The 14,972-nt window shown below is 36.0% G+C and overlaps 1 protein-coding gene across 2 annotated transcripts in view; it reads right to left on the bottom strand.

Annotated features, from left to right (window-relative positions):
• Nucleotides 1-14,972, bottom strand: part of SENP1 (SUMO specific peptidase 1) — a 110,822-nt gene that overhangs the window by 77,553 nt on the left and 18,297 nt on the right. For both annotated transcript variants that reach the window (XM_037846393.1, XM_037846394.1), the window contains one exon: nt 13,151-13,322. In XM_037846393.1, coding sequence (XP_037702321.1) covers nt 13,151-13,322 — 172 coding nt within the window. The remainder of the gene's footprint in view (nt 1-13,150; nt 13,323-14,972) is intronic.

Below are 14,972 nucleotides of genomic sequence, written 5' to 3'. Positions count from 1 at the left end.
TGAAGAAGCTAGAGAATGATCAGCAAACTAACCCTAAAGCAAGTAGAAGAAAGGAAATATCAAAGATTAAAGCAGAAATAAATGATCTGGAGAACAACAACAACAACAACAACAACAAAAACAATAAATAAAACCAAAAGTTGGTTCTCTGAGAAGATCAACAAGATGGACAACCCTCAGCTAGAATGACAAAGTCAAAAAGACAGAAAACCCAAAAAAAGAGAATCAGAAATGAGAGGGGGTTATTACTGTGGATCCCGAAGAAATTAAAAGACTCCTAAGAGAATACTATGAACAACTATATGCCAACAAACTTATAGGAAATGGACAATTTCCTGGAAACACATTAACAACTTTGACTGACTGAGAAGAAACAGAAGACCTCAACAAACCAATCACAAGTAAAGACATCCAATCAGTCATCAAAAAGCTTCCTCCAGATAAAAGTCCAAGGCCAGAGGGCTTCACAGGGGAATTCTACCAAACTTTCCAAAAAGAACTGACACCACTCCTGCTCGAACTCTTTAAAAAAACTGAAGAAAGAGGAACACAACCTAATGTTAGGAAGCTAACAGTCTAATACCAAAACCAGATAAAGATACTACAAGAAAGGAAAACTACAGGGCAATCTCCCTAATGAATATAGATGCAAATATTCTCAACAAAATACTTACAAATTGAATCCAAAGGCACATTAAAAGAATCATACATCACAACCAAGCGCGGTTCATTCCAGGCATACAAGGGTGGTTCAACATAAGAAAATCAATCAATATAATAAAACACATTAACAAAACAAAAGGGAACAAAATCAGACGATCATCTTGAGAGATGCTGAAAAAGCATGCAACAAAATTCAGCATCTTTTTTTGATAAAATCACTTAAAAAAGTATGATAAAGGGCTTATATGAAAACCCCACAACCAGCATAGTACCCAATGGTGACAGGCTGAAAGCCTTCCCCCTAACATTGGTAACAATACAAGGATAGCCACTGTCACCACTATTATTCAACATTGTGGCAGAAGTTCTAGCCAAGCAATTCGGCAAGACAAAGAAACAAACAGGATCCAAGTTCGTAAGGAAGACGTAAAACTGTCATTATTTGCAGATGATCTTACATTTGGAAAATCCTGAGAAATCGACAACAAAGCTACTTGAGTTAATAAACAGATTCAGCAAAGTGGAGGGATACAAGATAAATGTGCAACAGCCAGTAATGTTCCTATACACTAGTAATGACCTAACTGAAGAAGCACCAAAGAAAAAATTCCATGTACAACAGCCAACTAAAAAAATCAAGTGCCTAAGAATAAAATTAGTCAAGGATGTAAAAGAACTCTACACAGAAAATTACAGAATTTTACTAAAAGAAATCAAAGAGGACCTAAATAGGTGGAAAGATATTCTGTGTTCATGGATAGGAAGGCTAAATGTCATTAAGATGTCAATTCTACCCAATCAGATCAAGAAATTCAATGGAATTCCAACGAAAATTCCAAAAACCTACTTTGCAGACTTAGAAACACTAGTTATCAAATTTATTTGGAAGAGAAACACTAGTTATCAAATTTGTTTTGAAGGGAAACTGGCCTTGAATTGTCTAAAACATTCTAAAAAAGAAGAATGAAATGGGAGGACTTACACTTCCTGACTTTGAAGCCTACTATAAAGCAACAGTGTCAAAACTGTATGGTACGGGCACAAAGACAGACATATGGATGAACGGAATTGAATCAAGAGTTCAGAAATAGACCCCTAGATCTAAGGTCAATGATTTTTGATAATGCTCCCAAGTCCAATGAACTGGGACAGAACAGCCTCTTCACCAAATGGGGCTGGGAGAACTGGATATCCAAATCCAAAAGAATAAAAGAGGACCCCTACTTCACAACCTATACAAAAATTAACTCCAAGTGGATCAAAGACCTCAATATAAGAGACAGTACCATAAAACTACTAGAAGATAATATAGGGAAACATCTTCAAGACCTAGTAACAGGAGGTAGGTTCTTTGACCTTATACCCAAAGCACAAGCAACGAAAGAAAAAGATAAATGAGAACTCCTCAAAACTGAAAAGCTTCCGAGCTTCAAAGGACTTTGTCAAAAAAGGTGAAGAGGCAGCCAACCCAATGGCAGAAAGTATTTGCAAACCATCTATCTGACAAGAGACTGATATCCAACATATATAAAGAAATCCTACATTTCAATGACAATAGTATAAATTACAAAATGGGCAAAAGATATGGAAAGACATTTTTCCAAAGAGGAAATACAAATGACTTAAAAAAACATGAAAAAATATTCACGTTCACTAGCTATTAGGGAAATGCAAATCAAAACCACAATGAGATATCATCTCATACCAGTAAGAATGGCTGCCATTAAACAAACAGGAAACAACAAATGCTGGTGAGGATGTGGAGAAATTGACTCTGTTATTCATTGCTCATGGGAATGTATAATGGTACAGCCACTACATAAGGCAGTTTGGTGGTTCCTCAGCAAACCAGATACTGAATTACCCCATGATCCGGGAATCCCACTTCTTGGTATATACCCAGAAGATCTGAAAGCAGTGACACTAACAGACATTTGCACACCAATGTTCACAGAGACATTGTTCACAACTGCCAAGAGATGGAAACAATCCAAGAGACCTTCAACAGACAAGAAGATAAACAAAATTTGGTATATACAACGATGGACTACTATGCAGCTGTAAGAAAGAAAGAGTTCATGAAACATATGACAACATGGATGAAACTTAAAGACATAACATTAAGTGAAATAAGTCAGAGACAAAAGATATTGTATGCTATCACTAATATGAACTCCCTGAACATGTAAAATCAGTGTCTTATATAATGTAGAATATAGGTGACCTAGAGAAAGAAGCTAGTAAATGGGGAATGATTACCTAATATGTAGAGACATGTTAATGAGAGTGAACTTAAAGCTATGGAAATGAATAGGGGTGATGATAGTTTGTTAATGGGATTATAAGCATCAGTGCCACACTGAAGGTGAACATGATTGAAAAGGGTTGTATAAAGGCATGTATCCCACAGATTAGCACTTCAAATATAAATAAGTGCTTGCATAACCAACTTCTAAGGTATGACACTGATACAAAGAGTTAATACCAGAGTGGTATATGGGAAAAATTACCTATTGCATATTATAGACAATATTTAATAGGAATACCGTACCAGTACCACACTAATAGTAGGGGTAAATAATTAAGGACTATGAGCTTTGGGGTGTTTTGGGTTATAATTTCTTAAAAGTGAGAGTGATGATTGCACAACTAAGCGATGATAACGTGATACAATGATTGTTTATCTTAGACAGAATGTATGCTAGGTGAAATTAGGAACCCCCTACTTGATAAGTCAAGCCCTCGATCTTGAGGTTTGTTCTCGTGAAACTTAGGGCTGTATAAGGGAGGCTAAGTTTACCTATTAATCTAAGAATCACCTCCAGAAAACTCTTTTGTTGCTTTCTCTCTCTAAGCCCAACTCTGCAAATAAACTCACCACCCTCCCCCCTCTACGTGGGACATGACTCCCAGGAACAAGCCTGGCACTGGCATCGATGGATTGAGAATGCTTTCTTGATGAAAAAGGAGAAAAGAAAGGTAAGAAAAATAAGGTTACAGTGGCTAAGAGATTTCAAATAGAGCTGAGAGGCTATCCTGGAGGTTAGTCTTATCCATGACCCAGATAGTTATTCCAAATGGCCACAATATGACAAGCCCAAATCAACAGTAGTCCCGAAAACCCTAAAGAATACCCTGCTCCTTATCTGAGACTGTACAAAAGTTTCACTCACTGTGATGGTTAGGTTCATGTGTTAACTTGGCCAGGTGTCTGGTCAAGCAAGCACTGGCCTAACCGTTACTGCAGGGACATTTGTGGCTGGTTAATAAACCAGAAGACTGGTTTATTAAATCATCAGTCAATTGGCTGCAGCTGTGACTGATCACATCAATGAAGGGTGTGTCTTCCACAATGAGAGAATGCAATCAGCTGGATGTAATCCAATCAGTTGAAGACTTTTAAGCGAGACAGATAGAGAACCTTCACTACTTCTTCGGCTGACCAGTGAAGCGTTTCCTGAGGAGTTCATCGAAGTTGCCGGTTTGTTGCCTGAGGAGTTCATCAAACATATTCATTGGAGTTGCCAGTCTGCTGCCTGCCCTACGGAATTTGGATTCGTGCACACCCGCAGTTGCAAAACACCAGAAATGGACTGGCTTTTATAAAGGGGATTTATTTAGTTACACAGTTACAGTCTTAAGGCCATAAAGTGTCCAAGGTAACACATCAGCAATCGGGTACCTTCACTGGAGGATGGCCAATGGTGTCCAGAAAACCTCTGTTAGCTGGTTTCTGCTCCAAAGTTCTGGTTTCAAAATGGCTTTCTCCCAGGACATTCCTCTCTAGGCCACAGTTCCTCAAAAATGTCACTCTTAGTTGCTCTTGGGGCGTTTTTCCTCTCAGCTTCTCTGGAGCAAAAGTCTGCTTTCGATGGCTGTCTTCAAATTGTCCCATCATCTGCAGCTCCTCTCTCAGTTCCTGTGCATTTTTCAAAGTGTCCCTCTTGGCTGTAGCTCCTCTTCAAAATGTCGCTCACAACTGCACTGAGTTTCCTCTGCCTGTCAGCTCATTTATATGGCTCCACTGATCAAGGCCTACCCTGAATGGGTGGGGCCATGCCTCATGGAAATATCTCATCAGAGTTATCACCTATAGTTGGGTGGGGCACATTTCCATGCAAATCTAATCAGCACCAAAATGTCTGCCCCACAAGACTGCATCAAAGAATATGGCTTTTTCTGGGGGACATAATACATTTAAACCAGCACAACTGTATACAAAATTGAGACTGATTTTGGACAGTTTAGAATGACTGCTGTGATCTCTGCTTTGAGAAATTTTTCTGCACTCTTTGAATTAAAAATGTTTATTTATTGTTGATCAATCCTATCATATTTAAGTTCCAGTGCTGTTCCCCTCTTATGAGAGATTAAATACCTGTGCATGTCATTAGCTTTTCGATATTTTATAAAATTTACTTCATTTAAATTTGGAAAAAAAAATAGCTACAAGGAAATAACTGACAAGGTGGAACTGTATCCTATAACATTCTTTGAAATTTCCTCTATAGCTAAATTGTATTTTGAAATTTATCAACTTTCTGTATATGTTATATTTCACAATAACTGAAATTGTGGAACTGTAACCTGTAACATTCTTTGAAATTTGCTAACTACTTGTTAAATCGTACTTTGAAGGTTATTACTTTTCTGTATATATATTTCACAATAACACTTTTTTAAAAAGATAGGAAAACAGAAAAGAAAAGAAAAGAAAGCACCCAGGATGCGGTGGAGGTAGCATCACTCTTGTGAACTGTAAACGGGGACTTTCTAAGGCCTCTAGCAAGCAAAAGCCCAGGAACAAGAGCAAACTTCATGACTCTAGCGCCACGAAGGCTCAGATCAGACAGTGAGGACCCTGCACTTTCCATTTGAATCCAGGTAATATTACTGATAGAAAGGTTGAGCTCTGCAAGAGACCACCAGTCAACGCAGAGCCACTTTGCAAAGACAGAAAAAAGGTTTGTTTGTTTCAATTAGTTCTTGGTATTCAAGAAAATCTCAGGGATATCATAAGCTAGGTACAATCTTAAGTAACAGACAACTCAGAGACTATATTCCAGAGTTAACACTTTAAAATATTGAAATGTATAATGTGCAAAAAATGACTATAAGACAAAGAAACAGGAAAGATGGCCCAACAAAAGAAACAGATAAAAATCCAGAAACCATCAACGAAGAGGACCAGACTTTGATCTTACCAAACAGAGACTTCAGAAAAAGACCCTCAGTATGCTCAGGAGATAAAGGAAAACATGGAGAAAGAACTAAAGTATACGAGGAAAACAACAGATGATCAACATAGGAATCTCTACAGAGAAATACTGGAATTAAAGAACACAACAACTGAAATGAAAAATTCCCTGGATGGTTCCAAGAGCAGAGTGGAGGTGGCAGAAGAAAAAATGAGTGATCTCAAAGACAAGGCAACTAAAATGACTCAGACTGAGGAGCAGAAAACAAACAAACAAAAAAATTAAATAAAAAAATAACAAGCAGAGCCTAAGAGATATCTGGGACATAATCAAGTACAACATCCCCATTATCGGACCCCAAGAAGGAGAAAAAAAAGACAAAGGGGCAGAAGGAATATACAAAGAAATAATGGAAAAAAATTTCCCAAATTTAATGAAAGACATGAATGTGCACATTTCAGAAGCTAAAGGGAAACCCAAACAATATCGATAATCTCAAAGAGAACCATGCCAAGACACAAAATAACCAGAGTGCATAACGCTAAGCAGAAGGCAAGAATTGTAAAAGCTGCACGAGAAAAACAATGAGTTATGTACACATGAATCCCAATAAGCTTAAGCTGCAATATCTCATTACAAACCATGGGAGGCAAGAAGGCAGTGGAAGAAATATTTAAAGTGCAGAAAGGAAACAACTGTCAACCAAGAATTTTATATCAGGCAAGACTTTCTTTCAAAATTACAGAGAGATTAACACATTACCAGATAAAGAAAGTTTATTACCATAGACCTATCCTAAAAGCAATGTTAAAGGGAATTCTTCAGACTGAACGGACACTAGACAATGGATCAATGAGGCATAAAGAAATAAAGATCTCCAGTAAAGGTAACCATATGGGTAATTATAAATGCCAGTACTATAGTACTGTATTTTTTTGTTAAGTAACGCCACTTCTTACTTTTTACAGGTGCTAAAATGCAAATGCATAAAAGTAATGATAAATAGTTTTGACATACAGTGTACAAAGATGTAATCCATAACAAGTACAACAAAAGGTGGGGGAACAGAAGGATATACAAATGGTGTATGTGTATGCTATTGAGTAAAACTTTCCCTATTTACAGATGATATGAGCCTACATACAGAAAATCCTGACAAATCTACAAGAAAGATACTAGAACTAATAAATGAATTAAGTGGTGGGATACAGGATCAACTTGCAAAAATCTGTACTGTTTCTGAAGAAGAAATGAAAAAAATTCCACTTACAACAGCAACTAAAAAAATGAAACATCTAGGAATAAATCTAAACAAGGATGTAAACGACTTGTACACAGAAAACTACAAAACATTGCTAAAAGAAATCAAAGAAGACCTAAATAAATGGAAGGACATTCCATGTTCATGGATTGGAAAACTAAATATGGTTAAAATGTCCATTCTACCCAAAGCGATATAAGGATTCAACACAATGCTAATCAAAATCCCAACAACCTTCTTTGCAGAAATGGAAAAGCCACTTATCTAATTTATGGGGTAGGAGGAAGGTCCCCAAAGAGCCAAAGTCATAATGAAAAAGAAGAATGAAGACAGAAAACTCACACTTCCCAATCAAAAAACCTATTACATAGCCATGGTAATCAAAACAGCATGGTACTGCATTAAGAACAGACCAAAGACTGACGGAATCAAATTGAGAAAATTCACAAATCAAAATTCAAATTTATGGCCAACAGATTTTTGACAAGGGTGCCAGATCCACTCAATGGGGAAAGAATAATCTGTTCAACAAATGGTGCAAGGAAAACTGGATGTCCATGGGAAAAGAATGAAGGTGGACTCCTACCTCACACCATATACAAAAATCAACTCAAAATGGATCATAGACCTAAATATAAGAAGCAGACCTATAAAATTCCTAGAAGAAAACATAAAGAAGCAACTTCAGGATCTGGAGTTTGGCAATGTTTTCTTAGACTATAACCAAAGCACAAGCAATGAAAGAAAAAAGAGATAAATGGAACCTCATCAAAATTTAAAAACTTTTGTGCATCAAAGGCCTTTATCATGAAAGTAAAACAACTTACAAATGGGAGAAAATATTTGGAAACTAAATATCTGATAAGGATTTTTTAAAATTCAATTTTATTGAGATATATTCACATACCTTGCAGTCATACAAAGTGTACATTCAGTTGCTCACAGGACCATTATATAGTTGTGCGTTCATCACCAAAATTAATTTTTGAACATTTTTATTACCACACACACAAAAGTAATAAGAATAAAAATTAAAGTTAAAAAGAACAATTAAAGTAAAAAAAACACTGGGTGCTTTTTTTTTTTTTTTTTTTTGTCCCCGTGTTTCTACTCATCCATCCATACACTGGACAAAAGAGAATGTGATCCCCATGGCTTTCCTAATTACGTTGTTACCCCTCACAAGCTATATTGTTATACAATCGTCTTCAAGATTCAAGGGTTCTGGGTTGTAGTTTGATAGTTTCAGGTATTTACTGCTAGCTATTCCAATTCATTAGAATCTAAAAAGAGTTATCTATATTGTGTGTAAGAGTGACCACTAGAGTGATCTTTCGGCTCCTTTTGGAATCTCTCAGCCACTGAAACTTATTTCATTTCATTTCACATCCCCTTTCTGGTCAAGAAGATGTTCTTCATCCCAAGATGCCAGGTCTAGATTTCTCCCTGAGAGTCATATTCCACGTTGCCAGGGAAATTTACACCCCTGGGTGTCAGATCCCACATAGAGGGGAGGGCAGTGCTTTCACCTGCCAAGTTGGCTTAGCTAGAGAGAGAGGGCCACATCTGAGCAACAAAGAGGCATTCAGGAGGAGATACTTAGGCATCATTATAGGCAGGCCTAGCCTCTCCTTTGCAGTAACAGTCTTTCCAAGGGCAAGTCCAGCAATAGAGGGCTCAGCCCATCAAACCACCAGTCCCCAGTGTCTGTGAGCACATCAGCAACCATCTGATAAGGATTTAAACCAGAATATATAAAGAAATCTTTCAACTCAACAACAAAAAGACAACCAATTTAAAAGTGGGCAAAAAGACCTGAATAGACATTTCTCCAAAGATGATATACAAATGGCCAAGAAGCACATGAAAAGATGCTCAATATAATTAGCCATTAGGGAAATGTAAATCAAAACTACGAGATGTCATCTCATACCCACTAGAACAGCTACTGTTTTCAAAAATGGAAAATTACAAGTGTTGAAGAGGATACAGAGAAATAGGAACACTCATTAATTATTGGTGGGAATGTCATAAAACGGTGTAGCCACTGTAGAAGACAGTTTTGCAGTTCCTCAGAAAGGTATGTAAAGAATCCTTCTTCTAGGTATATACCCAAAAGAACTGAAAGCAGAGATTCAAGCAGATATTTGCACACAGTTGTGTATAGTGGCATTATACACAACTGCCAGCAGATATTCGCACAGAGTTGTTTACAGCGGCATTATTCACAATTCCCAAAAGATGGAAGCAACCCGTGTTCATCAACCAATGAATGGATAAATAAAATGTGGTATACACATACAATGGAATATTCTGCCATAAAAAGAAAGTAGTTCTGATAAATGTGACAATATGGATGAACCATGAAGACATCATGTTAGTCAAATAAGCCAGATACAAAGGACAAATATTGTATGATGACTGACATGGAATAATTAGAATAAGCAAATTCATAGAGTCAGAAACTAGAATATAGGTTACCAGGGGCCCAGATGGGGACAGGGAATGGGAAGTTAATGTTTTAATTGTACAGTTTCTATTTGGGGTGATGAAAAAGTTTTGGTAATGGATGATAGGGATGATACCTCAACATTGTGAACATAATTAACAGCACTGAATTATATATTTGAATGTTGTTAAAAGGGGAAATTTTAGGTTGTATATATGTTAGCAGAAAAAAAATTAAGAAAAAACCCCGACAACTTAGGACTATAACACAGTGAACCCTAATGTAAACCATGGACTATACAATAGTCAGTAATAAAAATGCTCTTTCATGAATTGTAACCAATGTACCAAACAATAGCAAGGTGTTAATTATAGGGTGGTATACAGGAACTCTGCATTTTATGCATGGTTGTTCTAAAAACCTACAACTGCTCTAATTAACTTCTCTCTCTATATATAAAAACACTTGGCTCTACCAAAAGAATATGTAAAAAGGAATGTCACTTGAAATTTCAAACAACCCTTTCTTGAAGCGTGTGGTGCAACAAAGAAAAAGAAAACATTTCTTTGATCATTATCTTGAACTGCTTTGTACTGAGTAAACAAATCAGGAAATTAAGAGGAAAAGAAGCGATAATTGGATATGTTGTGAATGCAAGGGAGGCTGGCTAATGTTATGTTTTAAAGCCTACTAAAGGATCAAGAAAAGTTTTTGAAATTATAAAGGCAATCAAGGTGCTAAACTCTATTTCTTAAAAAATGTGGTCGATTCCTGCATTTAGTTAATATTTCTATAAGAGGCTCCATTGTAAGATCGAACTGTAAAATTATAAAAATTTTTATAGCGAACACAAAATGAAACTTAGCTAATCATTTTTTAAAAATAAATTATCCAAGTAATTTTATGAACAATCCCCACAACTTTCATTTTCCTTAAAGTGATAACTTTATACCATGTAAATTTCAAGTATGAAAATCACATAATTCAATAATTTGTTTCTAACTACAAAATTCTTGGTTTATAACCAAATTGCAAATATTTTTTAAAAATAAAGAGTAAAACCATCAGTGCCATCTATTGAGAAAGTCCAATATCTTAAAATGTTACTCAATAATTTGCAAAGTAGGATGCCTGGAAGCAACATATAACTGAAAAAACTACTCATATTTTTATCATTTTCCATTTTTATTGTCACTCTTTACTAAAGAGAAATCCACATCCTCTGTAATAGTGCTAATAGAAACTTCTATAATAGAAATGTTTTGTATCTGTGTTGTCCAATATGGTAGCCATTAGCCACATGAGGCTAATAAGCACTCAAAATTTGCTAGTGTCACTGAGAAACTGAAATTTTAATTTTATTTAATTTGAATTAATTCAGATAGCTGTATGTGGCTAGTGGTTACCCTACTGGGTAGTACGGCTCATTAATGTTGCCCTTGATTCCCATGCAGCCACCACTTGCATTATTTCCAAATTCTTTTTCTTCATGTGTTCTCTCCAAACCCCTATGGTACTATACTAACAGTGCAGTGGTGATACCATCTTAATTGTTAATTTTGTAGACAGCTTCATATTACTGAAGTTGATGGACAAATGTAACATTGTGATTAATACATAATCTTCTTTAACAGAAGCAAATGCATCTCTCTTGCAGATCCCAACATTTCCATGGACAAGAAATTGCCCCTCAGTTTGTAAAGTCCTATCAAAAAATTCTTTAGTTCTAGGGAGAGGGGAGAAAGTACTATATTTTTATCTGGAATATCTGTGGTATCCAAGACTAAATATCTAAATACTCTCATGAAAGTTTGGTTTAATAAAGTTTGGTTGAATATTTTTTCTTATTCATATTACATGGGTTATTCCATGTTTCTGTAGAAGTAGCTTCCTTTCCACAGCAGGAGAATAAAGATCTAAAAACAATTCAGGCAAAATCTCCAGCATCTTGTTTCAAAGGATAGCATCTTCTTTGCACTGTAGGAAGAAGGGGAACGACAACTTCATGTCCACCATTAGCCCAGCCTGTGGGCTGGACACATAGTTGGGTGAGTCAAATTACATAGCCAGCCCAAACCCTCAGACTGGCAGTGGAAGCAAAAGGAAGGGGGGTCAAGTAGTCCAAAGGACTAGCTAGTAGTAAATGGCAGGCTTACAAGGAACACAGAAAGGAGAAAAGATCCTGGTCACCCCTGTGGAAGATATAGTGGGGCAGGGGAGAATTGAGATGTCTGCACCCAGCTGCTATGCTGCTGTCTCCTTCCCTACAAGTCTCTTTGTGCTCCTTAGGCTGCCCAGGCTCCAGCAATGGCACAAACACCAAAACTCCAGTAACTTTTAAAAGATTATTTATGTATTTAGTAACTAATACACACATAATACAAAATTCAATAGTTCAAGAGGATATACAGTGAAAAGTAAATCTCCCTTTCATCACTGCTGTCCAGCTTCTTTCCACAGATTAAGTGTTGCCAGTTTTGTTATCCTTTTCCTGCTGAACATATTTGCTTAGCTCTGCCATCCTCTCCCTGACTATTTTAGGTTCAATACAAACTTAAGACCAAGAAAATATACAGCACTTTTACTAACAATGTCAAAAAATAATCAAGTTTTGCCAATAAGAGATCTTCAATTACCAAACTAGATGATTATTTAACAATAATTTTGTATTCTTGACTGTATAATCTGTAAACTCCATTGGGCAGGAACTACAACACCATGTTGTAAAACAGAAAGCATATCAGAATAGACCTTCTCAGAAGACCTGGGTTCTGGCCTGCCATTTATTAGTCATGTGACCTCTCACCATTACTTTCCAAATCTGTAAAACATGGACACTACCTCATCTCTGACTATTTTAACAATATTAACAAAACAATAATATATGTGGAAAACACACTGGAAACTCCAATTCAATATAAATGTTATTATTCATTTTTTTTCTCCACAGCAACCAGACCAAGGCTGATCATATGCACAACAAACATTTAACTGAACAGGTGTAACTACATTTTAGATTGTGCAAATTACATGCTACATTATATTCATGGGATTGACTTTTTTCCTTTAGGTTTACTGAATATGACCCAAATGACAACAGAACATATTTCTTTTTGGGAAAGTCTATGACTTCAAAGAAGATCTTACTCTATAACAAAAGGATATAAATAGTTTAGCTTCCTGATTATTCTTTTATATTGAGGAAAATCTTTTCCTAGTGAGAAGTAAGAGCAGGTATTTTATCAAATCCAACAAGGCTAACAGTTTGCCACAGGAAACAAGAATTCAGGAAGGGTCCAAAAAAGAGAGAAGAGAGATAGTTTATTATGCGAAGCCATTCAAGGAATACTGGAGATTAAGTAAAGTCTGCTATCCAACAGGAAAAGAAGATGAGAAGAAAAATTATAAAGTCCTACTAAAATACTTTAATTTCTTTAGAACAGATGATGGCACCCAAGACAGTGATTAAGAAAGAAAAATCACAAAAAAGATTAAGGAAATAGAATGGTTAATAAACACACAAATCAGAGGGAGCAAAGATCCTAAACTTTAGTAGCTTTTGTTACAGGTTTTCCTTACCTCTTCTGCTGTGCTAACATGCCGCCTCTGAGTTTTCTTGGGGCTCAAAAGGTTTCGACGACATGAACCACTCCAAGATGGGCTTGGAACAGGCTTAATAGGAAAAGATTTCTCATATGCAGACATATGGCAGTGATGGTTTGACTTTCCCATAAAAGTGTTTGATAATCCACTAAAAAAAAAAAAATGTAAAAAAAAAAAAAGGATAAGTTAAGAACAGTAAATGAGACAAATCTAACCTATTGGTTATTTTCACTTTCAAGAAAACAAAAACCAAAACAAAATTAACAGGTAGAATATAGGTGTACCATTTGAGGGAAATGTACAAGAAATGATATCATTACTTAAATCATATAAATTGCTGCATCAGATTCTGCCATTTAAAAGATCTTAGAGATTATCAAACTATATAATTATTTAACCCTTAATATCATTGGCTCCACATTCTGTAAGTTCTTTTGGCCAGGAAACATGTAGCTGTGTGGTATGACAGGAAGCATATCAGACTAGCCTTTTTCAAAAAACGCAGGTTCTAGGAATACTAAACAAAAACATACACTTTCTCCTACTCCCCATGTTTCCCCACCCCCAAGCCCTTTGCAAGGAATTACTTTTAAGATCAAATGTACAGCAATGAATTAAAATGAGGCCTCTCAACTAAGTTTTTAAACTGAATTTTAAAATTTCCTGAAAGACCAGCAGAGGGCTCCCATCGTTCATTAAAAATAGCCAAAGATCATTGCAAACTACGGACTATAGTTAACATAATATTTTAATACTCTTTCATCAACAGTAACAAATGTACCACACCAACAGTATGGGTCAATAATAAGGGATAAGGAGTATGGGAGGATTACAGTTTTCTTTCTTATTTTCATTTCTTTTCTGGAGTAACAATAATGTTCTAAATTTGATCATGGGGCACAACCATGTGATGATACTGTCAACCAGTGATTGTATACTTTGGATGGTTTCTATGCTGTGTGAATGTATCTCAATAAAATTGCATTAAAAAAATAGTCAGAGGGTTTTATTAAGTTGCCTCACTCTCTGGCCTCACATTTCTCCTCCTCTAAGGATTTTTTTTTCCTTCCTTTCTTTCTTTCTATTATTTGTGCCCTAATGAGAAAATACTGGTCTGAAAATATTTTTATGAACTTGAAAGCCCAATTTCATCTCTAAGGCTAGGTTAATAATTTTAAGTTTTCCCTATGTGCTCCTTCTCATCTAGCATTACTCAGAAAATCTGATGTACTTACTCAATAATTTATTTTTTATTTTTGGCTGAGAACCCAGAACAGAGATATACAGTTGACCAAATTGATTGCGATGAACAGTACATGAAATCAACTCTAAATCTGTAAATGTGGTCTACATCTAAATGAAATCAAACTAAGTCTAAAGAAAATTAAAAAGTACATATGGGCTCCCTCTTTAACTCTTCAAATTTTAATGATTTCTGTGTGTCAGAGTTGAGGAAAGGAGCAAGGACATAGGATTTCAGGAACAAGTTTATTCTCTTAGGATAGATAGATGAAGTAGGAAAAATGGCAAGGTGGGGATAATTTGGTAAAGATATAATGGATTCCCTATAATGTCTTTTGTATTGGAGCATCCCAAAGTGGTTTCTTTTTTTTTTTTTAATGTAAAAGATTTTTTTTCTAAAAAACAGCATGAGGGAGGTGGGGCAAGATGGCGGCATAGAGAGGAGTGGAAGCTAAGTAGTCCCCCTGGAACAACTACAGAAAACCAGAAACAACTAGTAAATAATCCAGAATAACTGTGGGGGCACAAACGAGACCATCCACTCATACACCAACCT

The sequence above is a fragment of the Choloepus didactylus genome, chromosome 8 (assembly GCF_015220235.1).
Source record: "Choloepus didactylus isolate mChoDid1 chromosome 8, mChoDid1.pri, whole genome shotgun sequence".
In the NCBI taxonomy this organism is placed as follows: Eukaryota; Metazoa; Chordata; class Mammalia; order Pilosa; family Megalonychidae; genus Choloepus; species Choloepus didactylus.
This window is presented reverse-complemented; position numbering and strand designations above follow the sequence as displayed.